General features: G+C 39.1%; 1 protein-coding gene across 2 annotated transcripts in view; it reads right to left on the bottom strand.

Moving 5' to 3' along the window:
- Window positions 1-22,045, bottom strand: part of BOD1L1 (biorientation of chromosomes in cell division 1 like 1) — a 54,961-nt gene extending 32,916 nt beyond the window's left edge. For both annotated transcript variants that reach the window (XM_059923330.1, XM_059923331.1), the window contains exons 1-8: window positions 21,690-22,045; window positions 16,467-16,591; window positions 11,822-12,012; window positions 10,730-11,344; window positions 9,990-10,139; window positions 2,153-2,319; window positions 895-1,006; window positions 96-234 (exon numbers count right to left, since the gene is read on the bottom strand). In XM_059923330.1, coding sequence (XP_059779313.1) covers window positions 96-234; window positions 895-1,006; window positions 2,153-2,319; window positions 9,990-10,139; window positions 10,730-11,344; window positions 11,822-12,012; window positions 16,467-16,591; window positions 21,690-21,926 — 1,736 coding nt within the window. In that variant the 5' untranslated portion in view covers window positions 21,927-22,045. The remainder of the gene's footprint in view (window positions 1-95; window positions 235-894; window positions 1,007-2,152; window positions 2,320-9,989; window positions 10,140-10,729; window positions 11,345-11,821; window positions 12,013-16,466; window positions 16,592-21,689) is intronic.
- Window positions 22,046-24,663: the final 2,618 nt, after the last annotated feature.

Here is a 24,663-nt window from a genome sequence, read left to right as displayed (position 1 = left end):
AAGGTCTCACTCTTTACTGTCATTTTCAAAGCCTCTCTTCTGAAAGCATGCCGAGAGAATGTTACAGTGGGAATGTGGCCAGATAAAATATGTACCTGGAATCCTTTTTTCTCTTTTTGCTTAAGGCTACCTTTTTCTCTAAAACTTTCTGTTCTTTAAGGACTTCTTTACTTCGGGGTGCTTTGGGTTCCAAACTCTTTGTTGATGATTCTTCTAAGTCCACACTACTTTTGCCTGGGAAAGAAGCAATCAATAAACTGTATCTCACCACAGAGTTTTAAAAACAGTGTAATATTTATTTTTCATTAAGATTTTCTAATCACTGTAAAAATGCAACATGGCTTTAATATCTCCAAGCTGTGTTAGAATAAAAATAATTTTTTAGATGGAGAAGTCATATTTTTTATTTAAAATGTTCATATATGTACATCTGTGTATTTTATATCACACAAGATCAGTGTCCAGAGGAAGTTCAATTTTGTTCAATGAAATATTCCAGATAAATGTTTGACATTTTAGTTAACATAAAGTATAGATGAATTCCATTATTATCACTGCAAGGCTTGAGGACTCACAGGTTAACAATACATTTTCCAGTGATAATTCATTCCACCATCACTGGAAAATAAATTGCTAACATGTGAGGTGTATTATCTGGTATGTGATAGAATGTTTACTTTAGATACAGAAATATAATTAAGAAAGTGATGAAACACATCAGATTAAAAAGGATATCTTCCATACCTTAAAATACGTAACTTAAAAAAGTGAGGTTTTATTGAGATATGATGATAAAATAAAATCAAAATTATATCTCATAAGTTATATTAATAGCTAGAAAATAATGGAGTATATAAGGTAGTTTAAAATATTAAAAGTTAACATCTCCCATACCTTGATTCTTAGCTTTTGAAGACTTTGTCTTTTCTGCTTTCTGTTTTCGTTTTTCCTCAAGTTTCTCTCTATTAATTTGCCTTCTTAAAAGCCTCTCTTCTTTTTCTTTAGCCTAAAACCACAAAATATTCATAATTATCCTGACAGATTATCAGGCAAAAGCAAAAACACTTTGGGGAAAAAAGTACACTTGCCCTTCAGATGTTCTTACAAATTAAAGGGCTCTGCAAAAGTGCATATTTACTACTATATACATATGTGCGTATGTGCGTGTGCATGTGTTTCAATCTGGAAGCTACCAGAAGAATAAAAGAGAGAGAAGTTAAATTCTTCATTACTCTTAAAGAATGCCATCAATTTAAAGGTATCATTTTGGGAAGTGGTGGCTTAATAAACTGCTATTTCAGTTAAAAGGATAGCTTTAAAAATATCTATGAGCATCAAGTGTAGAGGTAGGTCTCCATAATTTTTTTATTTTCTCAAAAAAGAAAGCTGAAATACAGATTCAAGTGACAGGCTAGTCCTACAACAAATGTGACTTTCTGGTCATGATTTCAGGACCCAGGTTTTAGACATGGGACTTTCTGCAGTCATATTTTAAAGCCAGGGAAAATCCAGTCATTGTGTGTTACTCCACCATCTCTTTCCCACCCAGAACTCAAAGCCTCAAAGCACCAAACATCCTAAGCCTAAGCGTAACTCCTTATCCACTAACCTCAAGAGATAAGCCACTATTAACATTTTGGTGCACTTCCTTCAAGTCATTTTTCATGTAGTAATACTTCCTCAATCTATGATGCACAATTTTTCATATTTTAACGTTTCTGAAATCGTAAGCCATCTTAAAATTGATGTACATATACAACAAGGTAGCACTTTTTTTCTCTAAAAAGCTGTTAATAGCACATCTTAGAAGTATTTTCAAATGCAGGAAATATGTGGATGGACTGCGCTTCCCTCTTAATATTATGTTAATGGCTGATGTCACCTCTCTTTATGGCTGGATCCATATTTGAGTCAAACATTTCGACACTATGAAACACCTAGGTTGTTACCAGTTTTTCACTAACATTAATCATGATACAAACGCCTCCATCATATGTTTATGTCTATTCTGCCTGGTTAAATGACAAGGTTCCTGAAAGTAGAACCTATATGTCACTGTTCCAAATGCTCACCAGTACCTTGTAAACAGACTAGTCAAGTTTGCCAACCTGATTTAATAGGTTAAAATAATAAGAGATCAAATCTGACTTACTATAGATTGCCGCCGTTGTTCTACAGTAAGCTCGTCATCAGAATCACTATAATACTTTGAATAAAGATATGGTTTGTGAACATAAGCATGCCGTACACTTTTTGCTTTTCCTTCACTGGGATCATTGGTTTGAGTTTTTGTTTTGTTCTGCTTGTTCTTTTCTTCGTCTGGAAGAAAGTCAATAGAAAGATGAGCGCTTCTGTCAATCAGCAATAAGATCAACATTATGCTTGATCAGCATCAAGAGGCAAAAGTAGTATCAATGTAGTTCGAGTGTATTTGTAGGTCTGACAGGAGAAATATCAGTATCTGAACATCCAGATATTGACATTTGTGAAGGCTATAATCCATTTATTTATTTATTTTGGCTGCACCACATGTCATGTGGAACTTCCCCAACCAGTGATTGAACCTGTGCCCCCTGCACTGGAAATGCTGAGTCTTAACCACTGGACCACCAGGTAAGTCCTCTTGACTTATTTTTTCCTTTCTTTCAGCTTCCCATATATCAAAAAGGCAAAGAAAAATTAGGCCTTATAGTTATTTATGTTTCTTTGACAAATAGTTAATCCTCATTTGTATGAAAATAGACTTGGTATGAATGCTTTACCACGATTTAATTGAACAAATTCACCTGAAGCAACACTTTAAAGTAAACTTGAGATGTTAATGACAACCTGTGATCTTTCTTTTATGGAAGAGGGAAGAATCAATAATTGGCCCTACACCAAGTATATACTAAAACCCCTGTCTACCTTAGGAAGGAGGATAAGTTCCCCATGGCACAGCAAGAAGCAAAGAAGTGGTACTAAGTACTGCTTAGTACTCTCAAAAGAGCCATTTTCTTACTTTTTGGATCCCGTACATAGAAAATCTAGTTCTGTCCAGGAAAAACCTTGAAAAGACTCAATAAAGGATCTAGAATTAAAATTTCCATTTGGCTAGAGAAAGTGGAGTGTTAACAGGATGAGAGCATTCTTCCTACATCGGTACTCAAATGACCTCATGAGGATAATTATGAACAGTGGAGATTGCTGCTAGTTCAGTTTTTTAATGGATACTAAGAAAAGAATGAAAAATGGGAGACAGAAAAATACATCTGTGGCATTAAAACCTTCTACTTTTTCTCCCCTATGGTTTTCTCTCTAGGTATTCTATCCAAGAGATAGCAACAAAGTTACAAGATGCTACCTACAGGCAATTGCAAATAATATTCAATATTTTTGACTTTTCAAAAGGTCATAAACAATATTTAATCATGTGGTAAAGAGCAGCATAAGGTATTGATTATAAGCCCAGACACAGGTTTGAAATGGCGCTGTGCTCACTAGCTATATCACCCTGGATGAGACACCCTGTCTTGGCAACTCTGTTTCCTCACCTGCACCTATACAATAGTGTGATAACTGAGCACAGTGTCTGGAACACACTAAGTACTTAATAAGTGTTGGCTGAAAAACAAACTATATAATAAAAGAGAGGTCTGGTCTTTCTCCTCCATTCTGGGAGGTAATCTCTAAGCCTTTGGAATGCCATGCCTGAGAGGAGTGTTCTTATTTACCTAGGGTCATGGGTCAAGCCAAATTGCCTAATAGTGTGATTTAGGGTAGGAGCATTGGGTCATGGGGTATCAGTTTGACCTCCAGAGGGGCTGGAGGCTGAGGCCAGACACATGGGCAGTCAACTAGGTGTACATGATGAAGTCCCAATAAAAACTTCAGACATCAAGACTCCAGTGAGTTTCCCTGCTTGGCAATAATCTGTATACACTGTCAGATGTCAATGCCAGGAAGGGCAGTGTGTCCACACCACCACAAGGAAAGGACAATTGGGAGACAGCAGAAGCAAGAAGAAGTACAGTCCTGCAGCCTGCGGAACAGAATCCACAATCACAGAAAATTAGATGAAATGAAATGGTAAAGGTATATATGTCCCAGGTAAAGGAAGAAGATAAAACCCCAGAAAAACAACTAAGTAAAGTGGAGATAGGCAATCTTCCAGTAAAAGAATTCAGGATAATGATAGTGAAGATGATCCAGGATCTTGGAAAAAGAATGGAGGCAAGGATCGAGAAGATGCAAGAAATGTTTAATAAAGACCTAAAGAACTAAAGAAAAAACAGACAGAGATGAACAATATAATAACTGAAATGAAAAAGACACCAGAAGGAATTAATAGCAGAATAAGTGAGGCAGAAGAACGGATAAGTGACCTTGAAGACAGAATGGTGGAAATCACTGCTGCGGAACAAAATAAAGAAAAAAGAATGAAAAGAAATGAAGACAGTTCTAAGAGACCTCTGGGATAACATTAAATGCACCAACATTCACATTATAGGGGTCCCAGAGGAAGAAGAGAGAGAGAAAGGACCTGAGAAAATATTTGAGGAGATAATTCCTAAAAACTTCCCTAACATGGGAAAGGAAACACTCACTCAAGTCCAGGAAGCACAGAGAGTCCCAGTCAGGATAAACCCAAGGAGGAGCATGCTGAGACACACAGTAATCAAACTGACAAAATTAAAGACAAAGAAAAAATATTAAAAGCAACAAGGGAAAAATGACAAACAACATACAAGGGAATCCCCATGAAGTTATCAGCTGATTTTTCAGCAGAAACTCTGCAGGCCAGAAAGAAGTGGCACGATACATTTAAAGCGATGAAAGGGAAGAACCTACAACTAAGAATACTCTACCCAGCAAGGTTCTCATTCAGATTTGACAGACAAATCAAAAGCTTCACAGACAAGCAAAAGCTAAGAGAGTTCAGCACCACCAGACCAGCTTTGCAACAAATGCTAAAGGAACTTCTCTAGGCGGGGAAGACACCAGCAACTTAAAACAATCTTGTACATACATAGACTGCTATATCAAAACTGCATGGGAACAGTAAACCCAAAAACTACTACACACACACACACACACACACACACACACACACACACACACAGAAAAAGCAACCTGAACACAACACTAAGAATGGTCATCAAACCACAGAGGAAGGGAAGAAAAAAGACCTACAAAAACAAACCCCAAACAATTAAGAAAATGGCAATAGGAACTTACACATTGATAATTACCTTAAATGTAAATGGATTAAGTGCTCCAATCGAAAGACATAGACTGCCTGAATAAATACAAAAACAAGACCAGTATATATGCTGTCTATAACAGACCCACTTCAGTCCTAGGGACATAGACTGAAAGTGAGGGGATGGAAAAAGGTATTCCACACAAATAGAGATCAAAAGAATGCTGGAGTAGAAATACTCATATCAGACAAAATAGACTTTAAAATAAAGACTGTTATAAGAGCCAAGAAGGACACTACATAATGATAAAGGGATCAATCCAAGAAGAAGATACAACAATTATAAATATATATGCACCTAACATAGGAGCACATCAATATATAAGGCAAACACTAACAGCCATAAAGGGAGAAATCGACAGTAACACAATAATAGCTGGGGACTTTAACACCCCACTGTCAGCAATGCACAGATCATCCAGACAGAAGATTAATAAGGAAACACAGACCTTAAATGACACATTAGACCAGAGGGACTTAATTGATATTTATAGAGCATTCCATCTAAAATCAGCAGGATTCACATTCTTCTCATGCGCACATGGAACATTCTCCAGGATTGACCACATGCTGGGCCCCAAAGAGAGCCTTGGTAAATTTAAGAAAACTGAAATCATAACAAGCATCTTTTCCAACCACAATGCTATGATATTAGAAATAAACTAAAAGAAAGAAAAACTGTAAAAAAACATAAATATGTAGAGGCTACAAAACATGCTACTAAACAACCAATGGATCACTGAAGAAATCAAAGAGGAAATCAAAAAATACCTAGAGACAAATGAAAATGACAGCAAAGATCCAAAACCTATGGGATGCAACAAAAGCAGTTCTAAGAGGGAAGTTTATAGCAATACAGTATTACCTCAGGAAAAAAGAAAAATCTCAAATAAACAACCTAACCTTACACCTAAAGCAACTAGAGAAAGAAGAACAAGCAAAACCTAAAGTCAGTAGAAGGAAAGAAATTATAAAGACCAGAGCAGAAATAAATGAAATAGAGATGAAGAAAACAATAGCAAAGATCAATGAAACTGAAAGCTGGTTCTTTGAGAAGATAAACAAAATTGATAAACCATTAGCCAGATTCATCAAGAAAAAGAGGAAGAGGACTCAAATCAATAAAATTAGAAATGAACAAGAAGTTACAACAGACACCACAGAAATACAAAGCATCCTAAGAGACTACTTCAAGCAACTGTATGCCAATAAAACGGACAATCTGGAAGAAATGGACAAATTCCTAGAAAGGTACAATCTCCCAAGACTGACCAGGAAGAAATAGAAAATATGAACAGACTGATCACAAGTACTCAAATTGAAACTGTGATTAAAAAACTCCCAATAAACAAAAGTCCAAGACCAAATGGCTTCACAGGTGAATTCTATGAAACATTTACAAAAGAGTTAACACCTATCTTTCTGAAATTGTTCCAAAAAATTGCAGATGGAGGAAAACGCCCAAACTCATTGTATGAGGCCACCATCACCCTGATACCAAAACCAGACAAAGATATCACAAAAAAAGAAAATTACAGGCCAATATCACTGATGAACATAGATGTAAAAATCCTCAAAATACTAGCAATCTTGAATCTAACAGTATATTAAAAGGATCATACACCATGATCAAGTAGGATTCATCCCAGGGTTACAAGGATTTTTTAATATCTGCAAATCAATCAATGTGATACAAGAACAAATTGAAGAGTAAAAACCATATGATCATCTTAATAGATGCAGAAGAAGCTTTTGACAAAATCCAACACCCATTTATGATAAAAAAAACTCTCCAGAAAGTGGGCACAGATGGAACATACCTCAACATAATAAAAGCCATATACATAAACCTACAGTTAACATCATACTTAGCGGTGAAAAGCTAAAAGCATTTCCTCTAAGATCAGGAACAAGACAAGGATGTCCGCTTTCGCCACTTTTATTCAACATAGTTTCGGAAGTCCTAGCAATGGCAATCAGAAAATAAGTAAAAGGAATCCAAATTGGAAAAGAAGAAGTTGAACTGACTGTCTGCAGATGATACGATACTATATGTATAAAATCCTAAAGACGCTACCAGAAAACTACTAGAGATCATCAATGAATTTCGTAAAGTCGCAGGTTACAAAATTAATACACAGCAATCTCTTGCATTTCTATACACTAACAACAAAAGGTCAGAAAGAGAAATTCAAGAAACAATCCCACTTAACATCGCATCAAAAAGAATAATATGTGTAGAAATAAACCTACTTAAGGAGACAAAAGACCTGTACTCCAAAAACTATAAGACGCTGATGAAAGAAATCAAAGATGACACAAACAGATGGAAAGATATACCACATTCTTGGATTGGGAGAATCAATATTGTCAAAATGACTATACTGCTCAAGGCAATCTACAGATTCAACGCAATCCCTATCAAATTACCAATAGCATTTTTCACAGAACTAAAACAAACACTCTTAAAATATGTATGGAGACAAAAGAGACCCCGAAATGCCAAAGCAATCTTGAGAAAGAAAATCGGAGCTGGAAGAATCAGGCACCCTGACTTCAAACTATATTACAAAGCTCTAGTCATCAGAACAGTATGGTACTGACACAAAAATAGAACTATAGATCAATGGAACAGGATAGAAAGCCCCGAGATAAACCCATGCACCTGTGGTCAATTAATCTACAACAAAAGAGGCAAGACTACACAATGGAGGAAGGACAGTCTCTTCAATAAATGGTGCTGGGAAAACTGGACAGCTACACGTAAAAAAATGAAATTATAACAGTCTTTTAACACCATACACAAAAATAAACTCAGAATGGGTTAAAGATCTTAATGTGAGACCATACACTGCAAAACTCTTAGAGGAAAACACAGGCAGAACACTCTGTGACATAAATTGCAGTAATATCTTTTTCAATCCATCTTCCAGAGTAATGGAAATAAAAACAAAAATAAATAAATGGGACCTAATTAAATTTAAGAGCTTTTGCACAGCAAAGGAAACCACAAACAAAATGAAAAGACAATCAGAGATTGGGAGAAAATATTTTCAAATGATGTGAGTGACAAGGGATCTGTCTCCAAAATTTATAATCAGCTCATGTGGCCTAATATCATCAAAACAAACAACCCAATCGACAAATGAGCAGAAGACTTAAATAGATATTTCTCCAAAGAAGACATACAGATGGCCAAGAGGCACATGAAAAGATATTCAACATCACTAATTATTAGAGAAATGCAAATCAAAACTACAATGAGATATTACCTCACACCACCAGGCCATCATCAAAAAATCCACAAACAATAAATGCTGGAGAGGGTGTGGAGAGAAGGGAACCCTCCTACACTGTTGGTGGGAATATAAACTGATGCAGCCACTATGGAGAACAGTATGGAGGTTCCCTAAGAAACTAAAAACAGAGCTGGCATATGATCCTGCAATCCCACTCCTGGGCATATACCTGTACAAAAACATGGTCTGGAAGGATAAATTCACCCCAACGTTCATTGCAATGTTGTTTACAATAGCCGAGACATGGAAGCAAACTAAATGTCCACTGACAGAAGAATGGATAAAGAAGATGTGGTACATATATACAATGGATTATTACTCAGCCATTAAATAGAATGAAATAATGCCATTTGCAGCAACATGGATGGACCTAGAGATTGTCATACTGAGTGAAGTAAGTCAGACAGAGAAAGAGAAATATAGCATGATATCGCTTACATGCAGAATCTAAAAAAAAAAAATGATACAAATGAACTTATTTACAAAACAGAAACAGACTTTCAGACTTAGAGAACGAACTTATGCTTACCGGGGGGGAAGAATGGGGGGGAGGGATAGTTAGGGAGTTTGGGATTTCCATGTACACACAGCTATATTTAAAATGGATAACCAACAAGGACCTACTGTATAGCACAGGGAACTCTGTTCAATATTCTGTAAGAATCTAATTGGGAAAAGAATTTGGAAAAGAATAGATACATGTATAACTGAATCACTTTGTTGTACACCTGAAACTAACACAACATTGTTAATCAACTATACTCCAATATAAAATAAAATGTTAAAAAAAAATCCTGTGATAAACCATAACAGAAAGCAATATGAAAAAGAATGTATATGTATGTATAACTCAATCACTTTGCTGTGCAGTAGAAATTAACCCAACATTGTAAATCAACTATACTTTAATAAAATAAATTTAAAAAAAAAAAAGAAAGGACAAGTGGAAGCTCTGTGTTTGAACTTTGCCAGACTCTATAGCCTATGTGCCTCTTCCCTTGGCTGATTTTAATCTGTGTCCCTTAGCTGTAATAAACCGTAACTATGAGTTTAACAACTTTCAATGAGCTCTGTGAGTCCTTCTAGTGATTACCAAACCTAAAGGTGGTCTTGGGGACTCCGAATTTGCAATTGGTGTCAAACATGAGGGCAGTCTTGTGGACTGTGCCACTGACACATGGCATATTGGTACAAGATCTCATCTTTTACAATAATCCTAGGGAATGGAGTTAAGAGATAGAGAACCAAGGCTTGCTGAGGTTTAGTAACTTACCTAGCTTGCTCAGACAGACAACCTCGGGGCTGGGACTCAGGGACAAATCTTCCAACTATAAAGTCCCATGCTCTTGCCACTATACCACACTGTCTTTCGTGATACAGCCGTCTGAATATACAAATACTGCTCAATGGGAAGCTTCACAAAGGCATTATTAAGTAAAATGCTTTACCATCTGATGTAATCTCTCCTTCTTCCATGCTATCAGACATTACAACTTCCTCCTCAGTGTCTTCTTCAAAAGATGAAAGGTCACTGGTGTGGACAGAGCTAACTGTGATGTCTGTAAGTCCATCCACATCAGAATCTATCACAGAGAAATCTTCAAGAAGAAAATAAAACATAGAAAATAAATCATCTTGTTATATAAGAATACACACAGCACCCAATTCCTAAATTACATTTAAAACTTTCTGGTTTAAATACTGTCAAAGAACTTCAACTTCAGAAATAATCTCTCACCATTAGTAACTAATATCAAATAAGGTACAGTTGTTTGCAGAAAATACAAAGGCAAACTATTATCCTGTAAAATTAATGAAACTCATAATTCATGGTCTGAATAATATAAACAAAGGAAATTTTAAGTAAGGAACTGAAAGTATGTACTATCTAATATTTTAAAGATTATGAATTAAGTTGCTTGGAATAATGTATATGAATAAATTACAAGAGTTACATTATAAGGTTTAGAACTTCTCTGTTCGTTTACTTTGTGAATTGGTACATTAGTATAGAAAAGAAATATACAAATGTTTATTGCTCATCTTTTAGCAAAGAGGATATGAGTTTTCAGGCTTTTAAAACACACGTATCAAATACATTTTATCAAAATTTGAAGGCAAATTTGATGTGCCCCCAATGGACACTCATTTGTTCTTTAAACTGTTGTTGATTTTTCCAAGTTTTTACCTTCTTTGGTCCCTTCGCTGGTTTTAGCTTTATTATTGTTTTTTTCTGAAGGAAGTTTTGAACATTCTACTTCTTTATCCTTTGCTTGTTTTTCATCTTTTACTTTTTGGACATCTTCACTCCTTTTTGAGTGATCAAATTTCTTTTCAGTCTTTTCCTTCTTTTCTTTCTTTCTTTCTCCCTTTTCATTGCTGTCTGGCTTCTTTTCACCTTTGTCTGTTGATTTATTTTTTTGGTCACTGCTTTCTTGTTGAACATCCTTATTTAGCAGAACTGAACTATTACTTTCTTTTATGTGATTTTTAATTTCTTCAACTGGACAAGGGAGATCACTAAATTCTTCAGACTTAGGGACTGTTTCCTGTCCTTCCCCTGCAGAGTCAGGTGTAGATTTTTCTTTATCAGCCGTGTCCTCTGAAGTTCTCTCTTTCTCAACAGTAGTCTCAGTGCTTGGCTGAGATGGGAGTTTTTTGGATATTCTCTCACTGGTCTTTGCATTTGACATTTCTGTCGAAGCCCTGGCAGCACTAGCTTCTTGGTTAAGAGAAGTGATGGTTTCCAAGATTGACATGGCATCACTGGCCACATTCGCACTGGGCCCAGGGGCAGGGACACCTTCGAGGGAAAGACATATTTTAGAATAAATTTATGCAGAAGGTAAACCGCTCTGCTGAATCAAGGCCACTTGCCACTGTCATCTTCATATGACACATACACCTTTAGACTTTCAGGTACTGGTGCTAGTATTTAACACATTCTAAATTCTCTACCTCTGTAATACAGTATATTAGGAAAGGCACCAGCAAATGTGAGACTAGTCTAGTTCTCAGAAAAAGGATGTGTTTTCTAATTATTTTAATTATCCCCTCTATTGAAACACACACACACACACACAAACACTACATTACTAAAATGCTTATCATTAAAAAAAAAATGTTATGCCAGTTGAAGAATCTGGGTGATAATTAAAATAAATATAATTTCACTAGAGTAGCCAAATAGATAAATGTTTTAAAGAACTAAATACCCCTAACTTGATACTCAGTTCAAGAAGGAAAGCAATGGAACTGAGCAAGAGTAAAAGCAAAGCACCTTGTGTAACGATGGAAGAGTCTGGTTTCTCATCATCGGGGGCTGTGCTGCCACCTGTTTCCTCTTTGTGATTTAGTGTGGCCAAAAACTCATGCACAGCTTTCTCCACCTGAGGTCTGAATGTGTGGTTAATCTTTGGATCCACAACCTGAGAAATAATTCTGTCAATACCAGACTCCAACATTCCTGATCTGAAACACAGGGTAATTTACAGAAAGGTGAAAAAGATAATACTACATTATTTGCATTAATTACTTTTAAGTAAAGCCATATCTATTACATATATGTTCAACCTTAAATTGCCTCCAATCCATTCACTTGGAATATACAGAAAGAATACCCAAAAGAAAATACGTTTCACAATACAGTGGCATTTAATACACCATACTGCAAAAAAATATGTAAACTTCCCACCACTGTGTCACCAGTGGAAATACTAAGGCAGACAGAACAAAAGCAAAACAAAATACCCTTAGAACTAGACACAGCACATTACCTAAAGCCCAGGCTTGTAGGTGATGCTTATCTTACCTCAATCCTGCCCATGGCTTATCTCAGTAAATGACCTTAGTGATCATTTAGTGATAGGAATAAATGATCATTAAAGCTGAGCTCTGGGTATAAAATAAATCTATGGATTCTGCAACCTCTTTTTTTTTTTTGACCAGAAAAATGTAAGCCTCTTGTAAGTATTAGAGCCTCCAGGAAAACTGAAGAATATACACAAAGTATAATTTTACCAAACTTACAAAAAAGGAAAAAAAAAAAGAAAAAGAAAGAAAACTTTAGAAGAACAAAAATAAAACTTAAGACTTCTGGCCTTCTTTTTATTATCTTCTTGCTATAAAAACTAAATGATGTATTCATTCAACAATTATGTTCCAAGTGTCATCTACACAACAGGCACCATGCTAGCCACTGGGCCACTACAAATCAGACCTGGTCCCTGTTCTGGTGGGAGAGAGAGACACAAACAAAATACAACTTGATAGGCACTAGAACACACCATACGCTGTAGGAAAACAGTAGGATATTATTATTTTTAGCTATGTCTGAGATTATTTGCAAAAGCTTTCCTAAGGAAAGCTCGATTTCCAGAGAAGAGAAGGGGAAGAAAGTGCACAAAGAAATATCATACATAAGAGACAGAGGAGCAAAAGGGACAGTAAAGTCTGAACTGTGCAGAAAATCACAAAGTTGTCTGAGCAAAATAAGATGACATGAATTTATCTGAAGAAACACACTTCCACCTTGTTCCTTTCTAACAAAGAACTTGAGGAGTCACAGTTCCCTGGATAGAGTTGGGAGAGCGTGGTGCTTGCTGGTCTTCTGCAGCTCCGAGGCCTCAGGCTCTCCCTGCATAGCGGGTGAGGTGTCTCTCCTTATACTTTGCAATGCTATTTCTGAGTGCAGCGCTGCCTGGAGTGCAGGATGAATGTGATTTTCATTTCCTGAGGCACCTCGCAGCCCTGGGATACTATAATTCCACTTATGTGGGCCATAGAGAAAAATGAGTCAACGCTGCCCAAAGTAGGTAACCTGCTTTCTGAAGTTCTAAGATATGATACAAAAAAAAAAAATCCTGAAAACATTGTTGTTGCATCTTAGAGGTGTCTTTAAAATGTAGCAGGTGGAAAAGAAGCAATGACAAGCAATCTGAAAAACGTTTTGATTTAAGGCACAAGCACAAAGGCACAAAATAAAAAATAAAACCCACCCACCTCCAAATTACTGCTTCAGTCTCTTTCCCTGATGCTTATGTTCTGGGCCCTTGTGTACTTTAGTCTACTCTCACTCAGAGGTCAGCTCTGATCTTAAAAATGTATGCATATAGCTGATTCACTCTGTTATACAGCAGAAAGTAACACAACATTGTAAAGCAATTATACTCCAATGAAGATGTTAAAGGAAAAACAAAAACAAAAACAGAGGCCAGTGCTAGCGACCACATTGCTCTTCGTGGGCTCACTTCATTGAGGTGTGGCCAGAGCTGCCTCACCAGAGGGAGGAGAAGTCACACTTCTAGGTCCAAGGGCAAAGCCAAAATGCCAGTAGCTGGCACTGTCTTGGTTAAAGCTACTTCCTTGTCTTCCTTTTAAACACTGTACACTTAAGGTCATTATTTCTGAGCTCCCTAGCATTTTTAGGTTCTGTTGTACAAACGAATGCATAAATAGAATAAAATAAAACTTTTTTCCATCTATTGAGCTGGCAGATTGGCTATTAAGCTGAACCATCCAAAACTGCTGATATTAGACTGTTCTGTCCTACAAAAATGGCAACTGTAGACGGTTCAATCTAACAGAGTCAACTGAGTACTTCTCAAAGTATATGTAAGAAAAACTGTCTGAAATTGTATTTATAGGTGATAGTCCATCCTTATACCATTAGTTAGACACAACTAGTCTTTCTTTTAAGAAACTTTAACATGTTATTTAAGAGACATAAATTTACTAATGGAATTTAAATAAGAGAACAGTTCTATGAAAAATAAGTAACAGAGCTAGAAAAAAATATACAGCTATCACAGTAAGAGCAATGCCCATATTACCCAAGAGACAGCTATTTCCCCTGTTCTAAAATGTCTCTAGAGGAGAGTCCTTGTCACCCATGGGTGGACTGCTGTAGTGTTAATTGCTGACAGTCACAAGAACCCTCTGTGGACGTGCCCAGCAATCCCTCACCAAACAAGATTCTGTGAAAACAATGCCTTATATTGGTACAACAATTTTAAGTGCTTGATTTTACATGGGCACGATTGAGTTTAGTTCCCTTTGAAGAACAGAATAAATGACTGTTTCCCTTCCCTACTTTATAGGTTCTGTATGCTAAGGAGTAAATTCCAGGAAATTTGCCTTCCATTTAGTCTCTCAATATATGGGAAAAAAAAAAAAAAAAAAGAATCCAAGACTCTCCCCTTCCGCTTTTAAAGCAAGGTCATCCTTTGTGAGAGGGAAGCAGATATGCAAATTGTTGCGGGACAGTGCTCTGCAAGTGTGGACAGTGTCAGTAAGCTTCCCTCCCCCATCCCACCCTTAGCCTCCCACCCCCCTACTATTTTGGTTATTGTTCTCCTGAAGGTCTGGAAATGAGTAACCCCCCCAGGCCTGCCACCCAACAGGAAAGGCTTTGACTTTTTCCCAAAAGGTATTATTATGCAGCCCTCTAATGGCATCTTTCATCTTACCTGGACTCTTTTACAGGTTCCTGAACATCCTTTAAAATGCAGACAACAAAGCTATTGTCAAATTTCCCTCTTCTCTTATTTACTAGGACACAGAGTCTGAGCCCCCAGGCTCCTAGTATCTAGTATTACCTGTGGCTAAATGGGTCTTTGAGTCAGAGTGTAAAGTTTTATTTGTGGGGCTTCCTGTGGGTGGAACTATCAATGGAGTAGCACACTAGGTAGGTTTGCAAGGTTCCTGAGGGACAAGAGGGAATTAAGAGGTAACAACTGTAGGGACTTCCCTGGTGGCGCAGTGGTTAAGAGTCCACCTGCCAATGCAGGGGACATGGATTTGAATCCTGGTCTGGGAGGATCTCACATGCTGCGGAGCAGCTGGGCACGTGTGCCACAACTACTGAAGTCCGTGCACCTAGAGCCCGTGCTCTGCAACAAGAGAAGCCATCGCAATGAGAAGCCCGCGCATCGCAAGGAAGAGTAACCCCCGCTTGCCGCAACTAGAGAAAGCCGACGTGCAGCAACAAAGACCCAACACAGCCAAGAATAAATAAATAAAATAAATAAATAAATAAAAGAGGTAACAGCTGTAAAAACATTTGTTTAACTGTTTAAAAGCCACATTTTGTAAATATTTGTCAAGGCAGGGAGACTAAGGCAGTTTTTAAACAAGACTAAGGCAGTTTTTAAACAATGTAGTCACTTTTTTGGGGTGTGAAGCAGGGATAGAGGGTCCAAGTCTTCTTGTCTTGGCAAATACTTATATTCAAGAACAAGATAATATTGTTAATCTGCTTTTGGAGGAATAAATATGATTTTTTTAGGTCCCTCTAAACATTCCAGCTTTTCTTACTCTCTTTATGTTTACCAAAAACGACTCCGACATGTCTAAATGCACTTCTCCCACCTTTTTTAGATATGTCATCATTAAAAAGCACAGGTAAAATCACAGTAAAATGCAAGAAAAAAGAAAAAAGAAAAAGCGAGGGGCAATATTAGAACACAGAAGACACAGCCTCAAATCAGGGAAAAATGTTTTAATTTCAGTGACCTTTAATGTCTTTATTTGTAAATCAGGAATAATAAAGCCTGCTCTTTTAGGGCCAAGAGAATAATTGTGAATGTAACTGTATAGGATATATTTACCAATCTGGCATTAACCATCTATTCATATCATATCTAGAGGGTTTTTTTTTTTTTTTTTTGAAGTCACGTTGTCATTCCCTTCCCTCAATATTTCCAAAGGTCTACAGGAGAAATCAGACTGTTAAATTTATGGGGGAAATGTGAAGTGATTAGAGCCTACTCTAAAATCACACTGTATCATAATATAAAGTAGTCACACCAAACTTGACAAAAATTATCACCAGGTGAACAAACTTCTGCACAATGTCTCTGCTTTCAGGCAAAGTATGTGGTGACATTCGCAAGCCCTTGTAGAAACTCTGCAATTCTGAGGCTTACTTGAGCACTTGCTGTCGAATATTGTTTCTTAGCTGGTTCTTATTGAGGTGCGGACTCCACGTATGAGTTGCTAAGTGGTTTGCAACAAAGTTGTCAACACGTTGTCTCAGATTCTGATAGGCAGGCTAGAAAGAAAGAAGAAAAAAGACATAAATGTTAAAAATCTCCGCTGTTACACAATATCGATAGTCTCAGGAATTTGAGTATCTTTAACAATGTTAAACATTTCTTAGATTACAGTGTCAATGTGGCCACAAAGTTTCACAGTTTATGACAATACTGCTTCAGGATAATTTCAGAGTCATTCAAATACCATTTATTTTGTCTAAGACAATATGTTTGGAGATGAGGAATGCAAAGAAGACAGACTTACCTCCTATTTACAGACAAGGGACTAGAAAATAAGATACCAATAAGTGTTACTGTTAGATGATTTGGAGCAAAGCAAGGGAGAGGAGCAGAGAAAGAAAGCCTTCATTGAGAACGCAGCACCTGAGTTTCACGACGCAGCTGGGACTAGGAAAGGCAGGCCTTGCAGGTACACCCAACAATATAAGAGCGAGTGGATGAGAAAACGTGGGGTCAGGAGCATTAGGGAGCCCCCCACATTGTTAAATCCAATTTGGATAGAAAAGAGACTACAAAAAAGCAGAGCAATGAAGTTGGAGACAGAGCTTGGGGCCAGGGCCTGGAAGGATTTGGGGACCTGTATACGAAGTCTGGAATTATGGGATAGAGAACGGGAACCCACAACACATATGAGCAGAGTGATATGTGATAGCTGAGCTTTCTGATGAAAACTCTCTGATAAATTAAAAGCTTTCTGATAAAGCTTTTAATCTTCCTACGGTGAAAGAGTAAACAGACACAAAATATACTCAGGAAAGGATGCAATGACTAGAATAATAAAGGTCTGTACTGGGGTGGCAAAAACGGGCTGAAAGACATGGATTCAAGAGAAATTATGAAGTGGCAATCACTGGAGCTAGGCATTAAATTTGATGTAGGTCACCAGTTCGTAACTGGAAGCAATTGTTGCCCCCCTCACCCCCCCGGGGTGGTGGGGGGACATCTGGCAACGTGCGGAGACATTTTTGATTCTCACAGCTGAGGGGAGTTGCTTCTGGCATCCGGTGTGTCGAGGGCAGGGATGCTGCTGAATATCCTACAGTGCACGGGACAGACCCCCACAACAAAGAACTATCCAGCCCAAAGTGTCAGCTGTGCTAGCGCTGAGCACTCCTGACATAAGGGAAGCAGGAGAAAGGACACATACTATGTCATCTCATCTTAAAAGGATGCTGCCTAGAAGGAATGTTTGACCACTCAGTCAGGACTGCATGCTTCGTTCCTCCAAGCTGTCCCCCGCATCTCATGCTGTTTATACCTTTCTTTTACGTGGCTCTTAACGTAGATGAGTTTGCGTGTTCTGAATGATTTTAAGCAAAACTGTACAGCCTCGTCTTCTGCTATTTGCTCCCTTACCCTTCAAAGCTTATTTTCTAGTGGTAAGTTCTCATGCCTTCAATCTTGTGCACCTACCATTCTTTCTCCCTGTCCATTTGGCAAACTTCTCGCTTTTGGAGTTCACCCAAATCTGTGAAGTCATCCTGACACCCAAGGTAGGCTTCTGTGGCCCTTCTCCCACGTACTAACTGTCTCCTATACATACTGTCATTCAAGGAATTCTTGTGTTGTACTGCATTTTTGGGGAGAGGGGGAATATTTATCTCCCTACTGAAATGTAAGCCTGCTCCTCCCCCTCTTTCAATCTTTGTTTCCACACACCTTTTCACACTGCTAGGCAGATAAGCAACTGAAAAGTAGTTGTCAGGTGAGATGACTGGGTAACTATCTAGGTAACACAGATGATAAAGATTTTATCCCTTTGTGACACCCCTTCATCTCTTCCAATTTCCAGACTTTTGCTAATACCTATGTTCAATCCTACCAAAAACGGTCTCACGATCATTTTTCATGTTCTTCTCCATTTATCCAAAACCAATGTGAATGAAAATTAATTTTCTCCCCAATGATTCTAAAACATAATTCTTCTTCGCAGTATTCCCAAATCTCAGAAACAGTTAGGCTCGAACATCACAACAAATTTAGCTCTCTAGTTGCCCCATAAAACAAGCTTCAATTTGAACTACAACAGGTAATTCTCCTGGTTTCTAGGTTCTACTTTAGGTAAAAAGCCTAGTGACTAGAGAAATATTTTAGATTCCATTACTCTTCTGGGAATAGCTATCTATCTCTTCTTCCTTCTCCAGCGCTCCGGGTCAAAAGCCTTGATGTCCTCCTTGCTTCCTCCCTTTCTCTTCCACTCCTCTTCCAGAACCATCAGCAAATCCTGTCAGCATTAGCATCAAAAAACAGCCAGAACCTGACCACTTCCCTCCTGCTTCACTGCTACCACTCTGGTCCAGAGCATTCTCATCTCCTTTCTAGATTATTGTTGCTGACCTCCCTGCGTTACCCTTGCTCGTCTGAAGTCTGTTTTCCACAGTGCAGCTAGTGCCAATCTTCTAAAATTAGGGTAACCATATAATTTATTGTCCAAACCAGATCATGACTGGGTGCAAAGGGGACACTGTTAATAATTATACGAGGTCAAGCTATCTAAAATGAAAGTCAGATCATGTCCTTCTTCTGCCCAACTCCTGCCAGTGGCTTCTCAGCTCCAGTAAGCGCCAAACTCTTACAAAGGCTTCCAAGGCCTGACAGATCTGTGGAGGGAGGGAGGGAGGGAGGGGCAATTTTACCTCACCTCCTGTCACTTTCTCCCGAAGCAGGTTCTGCCTTAGGCCTTCCGCACTTGCTGTGGTCTCCACCTGGAACCCTCAGCCCTGATAGCTGGACAGCTCCTTCAGTTATGGCTCAAATGTCATCTCATTGAAATCTACCCTGAACAACTTACTCAAAACACATCAGCAATCCTTTCCACCCTCATCCTGCTTTCTTTCTTCCATAGAACCTCTCACATATTATTTATTGTCTGTTTTTCTCTGCGAGGATTCAAGCTCCATATAAGCAGGGACTTTTTGTTCACTGCTATATCCCTGGCACCTAAAACAATGCCTGGTACATAATAAGTATTTGTTGGGTGAATAAACTTATATACTTCTGTCTTTGATTTTCCTTTTGAATCTAAAAAGAAATAGACAATAATCATAGTGACCAGGAGCCATTTATAACTGAGAAAGTATCCAAAAATTGGCCTTTACCACCTGGGGTGAAAGATGCCATATTTACTTGGTCAGTGAGCTCCCTGCCTGGGACCGAAAGATGGGCCTCTCATGATTTTCCCTCCTCATGCTCAACTCAGTGCAAAGGGGTCAGAATGGCTTTGTAACCTCTCAGCTTGCTCCAGGGGTCTGGGAACTGGTAGTCTACAGCAGAGGAGCCTCAGCAGTAGCTGGATCTTATGGCTGTATGTTAATGTGAACATGTGCATTTTCCTTAGTTTTCATTAGATTGTCAAAGCACTGCGCTTCCCTCCTTCCCGCCCAAGAAATGTTTTAAGACTCCACTTTGAGAGGATCTGGCAGGGATATTACAGATACAACAATAACGCTCAGTGGGGATGGGGAAGAAGAAAAAGTTGAGCCTTAGACATTGCAGCCCCCTCGCCCCCACCATCAGCATATTAAATTTTCAATCTGCATACACAATAACACACAGATTTGTAGGTTTCTGAGAACAGCAAAGTTTAATTTTTACTTGCCGGATACAAATAACCGGCTTTATTTAGTTGGGTAACATTTACTTGGCCATGTCCTTTGAAAGGAAGGAAGGGAAGAAGGGAGGGAGGGAGGGAGGAAGGAAGGAAGAAAGAGGCAATAGGCATTATTTTCAAAAAGGTGGTTGTGCATATTCTCTAAAAGTGAGAAAACTACATATCAGTACTTCCTACATAGATAAATAGCCCCAAGTAAACTGAATTTTCTGTGGTGCAGAAACTCTGACAACTCAAAAAAGGCACATTCTATTTCTGGTCTACAAGGTGAGCCAGAGTTTTTAAAAGGGAAGATGTTCCCACATGGCAGGAAGGTCTTCCCAGAGAAGATAAAGGAATTGTGCGCAGTTCACCACAAAGCACTTTTCTTAAAGAAACGAGGTTCTTTAGAACAGCTGAACACACTATGAGAAAACCCTCACCCCATCAAAACTCTAAAACCAGGGAACCAAACCAGACCTAAGAAAAAAAAAAAGAAAAAGAAAAAAGAAAACAATTGTTTCCAACAGAAGCTTTCTGCTTCACTTGCTTCCAGACTCTGCTGGGTTTCCATCCATCTCACTGAGTGCTCCTTCCTGGTGTCCTCTACTCATCCCTTGCAGAACCAGCTAAGTTTACCCGTTCCTGCTAATGCTCCTTTCACTTTGACATTTGGTACAAAATCCCTTCCCCTTCCTAGCCCCTAACTCTTTTTGTATAGGGAACCACTGTGCTGACCTTTCTCCTCTACCACTTACTCTTCCGAACTCACTCTTTTGTCCAGTCCTTCTTCCACTTCAGTATCTGCTGCCCCCTCTCCTCCATCCTTTACTCAGTTTTCTCTGCTCCTCACCCCTCACCCCACCTCCCTTCTCACTTTAGAGAAGTGACTTGGCCTAAGCTACCTACATCAGTCATCGGTAGAAACAAAAGTCCTGATCTCCCCAGCTCTGCCTCTTCACTCCTGCACCCCTCACAAAGTCCAGCAATGCACACTGCAAATAATTTGATTCATTACCACTTAGTAATTTCTGCAAAGAACAAAGTTATGATCCTTACCAGAAATCTTCGAGAGAAGGTAAAAATAACTTGGATACAAAGTAAACGTGGTGGGGGTGGGGGAATCAGAGATGAAAGCACAGTTAACGTTAATGTTTCCAAAAGAGTCTCCAAAAGAACAGTGACTCCGTCTTGCTCACCTCTACATTTCCAGCATGTAAGCAGTGCCTGGCACGTTGGAGGTGCTTAACGCTAGTCTGTTAAGCGAACGAAAGGCTAAGCGAATGAATGAACACAGCGTGCCTTGCACAGTGCCGGGCACAAAGCGGCAGCTCAGAGAGGAAGCGGCTGCACAGGGAGCTCGGCAGGAGATGCGCCTCAGGGGGGCCCCGGCTGGGGAAGCCAAGGCGCCGCCGGCCCATCGACGGATGTGGGAGACTGCCCATCAAGGCGGCCCGCGGGTCCTCCCCTGTCCCCGCACGCCCGTAGCGCCGCGCGCCCCGAACCTTGGTGTCCACGTCGGCCAGGCAGTCCCTGCGGAACTGGTCGAAGAGCCCTTGACTTTTGAGGTGGTTCACGATCATGGCCACGAGCTGCGGGTCCCCGGCGCCGGCCCCCGCGCCGCCCGCCCCGCCCGTGCCCGGGCCAGCCCCGGGGCCGGGTGGCGGCGGCGGCGGCTGCGGCTGCGGCGGAGGAGGCGGCGGCGCGGGAGGAGGCGGCTGCGGCTGCGGGTTGGTGGCCATGGCGGCCTGGGCTGGGGAGGGCGCGGGCCCGGGCGGGCGGCGCTCCTGGGAGGCGACGGCTGCACCGGTCTCGCCGCCTGAAGTAAGCCAACGGGATGTTGTTACGGAACCAGCGGATCCAGGGCAACCCCGGAAGTGAAAGGGAACCGGGGGAAGGGAGGAAAAGGCGGTGACAATAGCAACGAAGGTCCGGCTACGGGGACCGCGAGGGGCCAGTTCCAGCCGCCTCCGAGTGCGGGCGCCCTCGCAAGGCCGGGCCGTGTGGGAAGCGGAGGCGGGCGGCGGGCTCTGCGCGCGGGTCCTGGGTCTGGAGTCCAGGGCAGTCGGGCGTTTGACTCACGCGACCCCCAGGGCCTGAGGGCCGACTGGGCGCCGGCTCGCACCTGGCCGGGGCGGGGGAGCGAAACGTTGGCCGGGTTCCAACCGCGGTGGCATTTAGGCCTGATGTTGTTGCTCCTGATTTACGGAGCAGTCGAGATCCGTAGACGTTCGCATCCGTAGACATGCGAACCGTTGGTAGAACTGCTATTCTAAACTCTCCCAGCCCTCTTCGTTCTCAATCTGTGATCCTGCCCATTTTTCTTCGAGGCAGGTAGCTCCAGGGGCCTCCTGTCTCTCTCCTCCCCGCCCCATCCCGTTTTCTCTTAAGCATCCCGTTACTCTCCGAGTGTGCCTGTGGTCTAGAACCCGATCCCTCCAGCACCTCCTTCCTACCCGTGAAGACAAACCCCCAGGCTTTTAGTTTTTAGGGTGTTGCTATTGATTAGTTTGATCAATAGGTAATGCTTATATAGCACGCACTAAGGGCCAGGCGTGGCGTTTAGAGCTTTCTATGTGCATTAATTCACCCAGTCTTTGGAACACCGCTAGACTAGGTCTTACTATCACTAATTTGCAAATCAGGAAACTGAGATCCGAGAGAGATTAAGTGTCCAAGGTTACACAGAGAGCAAACCGCCTGATTCTTTTTTTTTTTTTTTTTTTTTTTTTGTTCTTTAAAAACACTATATATTTAAGTTATTACATCACATATACATCTATTGCCAATTATCCGCCTGATTCTTGATGGAGTTATCTTTAAAATTATTCTTAGTACACGATCAAAGCAAAATAAATATTACAAATTTTCATAATTATTCAATAGAATGTAAAAGTTATGGGAAAATACATCTCTTGGTGAAATGGATATTGTTGCTTTTTAAAATTCATAGATCTATGGATGAATATGTCTTATTGCTAGAACGGGAAGGATTGAGCAACAATTCTATTCGTATTTCTAGTTTTTATAGCTGCATGACCTGAGAAATTGTGTTCATATAAACAAGTACTGTACCTGGGAACGGAGTTTTATTGTAGCAATACCGCTCCAAAAATTAGATTTGATGATCTTTGAGCTGGCTGTTCAATTAGTCCTCCTTCAATTTTCTTGAAAGCAAAGAATTGAAAACCACCCGACTTGCCAAAGGATTTGTTTACCTAGTCCTTATTCTTCCACTTTTTCGGTTTCTAGAAAATATACCAGGTAGGCTTTATCTAGACATCAAATGATTAGAGTAGGGTGTTAAAAAAGAAGACATCAGTGACTATGAATTAGACTTTTTAAAAAATGAGATGTACCTTGTTTAACCCAATATACTCAAAGTTTGGGAAGAACATTGTTCATTTGCATATATAGTTTTGGATAAAATAAAATTTTTTTTTTTTTTTTTTTTGGTTACAGGTAGTTCAGTTTTGTTTTTGTCAAAACTTTGCAGCTAATGAAACGGCTCATTAAAGTTAAAACTGTCAAATATAGGAAATATTTGTCATATAACCTAATTAACAGCCATTTTCATTGTCAAACTAGCCAGATCAGCCTGATTGGATTTACTTTCTATCAGAAACAGTTTGACTTCATTGTTTCAATTCACATAAAGTGTCTTGCATTTTGAGGAGTATAATGAAGACTGCAGAGAACAGAAATCGTGCAATAAAAGCTTTATCACTAAAAGCAAATCAAGATCAAAATGGTATAAGATATCATTGTTTTATCTATTTTCAAAATTAGTTATGAAAACAAGATGAGAATATGGCATGTTGCCCTTTAGTTAATTACCAACAATGCAATACACTATATTGTTAAATGTTTATAGTACTTATTGTGTGTAGTATGGTAAAAGGCATGGTATTTCTTTGGTGTATATAGATGTGTGTATCAAATTTACTCAACTATTTGGGAATAACTAAAGAGTCATCCATAAGAATTCAGCAAAATTCCATAAATTTAATTAGGCAAATGATCAACTTTTAAAAAAAATAATGAAACAATAAGATATTTGCTGCTAAAAATGAATTGGTTCAGTGGCTAGTAAATAATTTTATGTTTTGTAAACAACATATAGAAAATCCTAAATATTTTCTAAAACGTCATAAGGTGAGAATTAACTATATTCTGTTTTTACTTTTTTATTGATGTTATTTTATTTATTTTGATTCATTGGTGACTCACTATTCCATATTTTTAGAGACATTTAAAAGTACATATTTTTGTAATTATAAGGTTAATACTCATTGTAGAAAATTTGAGAACTATAAAATACAAAAGAGAAAAGAAAATCAGTCTCTTTTTCAGATAACCACTATTAACATGTTGGTATGAATCCTTTTGGATATTATATTGATATATATGCATATACAATTATTTAATTTTTTAAAAAACTAGGTAATACATTCACATGGAACACAGTGGAATGTTAAG

This window comes from Balaenoptera ricei, chromosome 5 (assembly GCF_028023285.1).
Source record: "Balaenoptera ricei isolate mBalRic1 chromosome 5, mBalRic1.hap2, whole genome shotgun sequence".
NCBI classification, from domain to species: domain Eukaryota; kingdom Metazoa; phylum Chordata; class Mammalia; order Artiodactyla; family Balaenopteridae; genus Balaenoptera; species Balaenoptera ricei.
The sequence above is the reverse complement of the archived record's forward strand: the minus strand, read 5'-3'. Positions and strand labels throughout refer to the sequence as shown.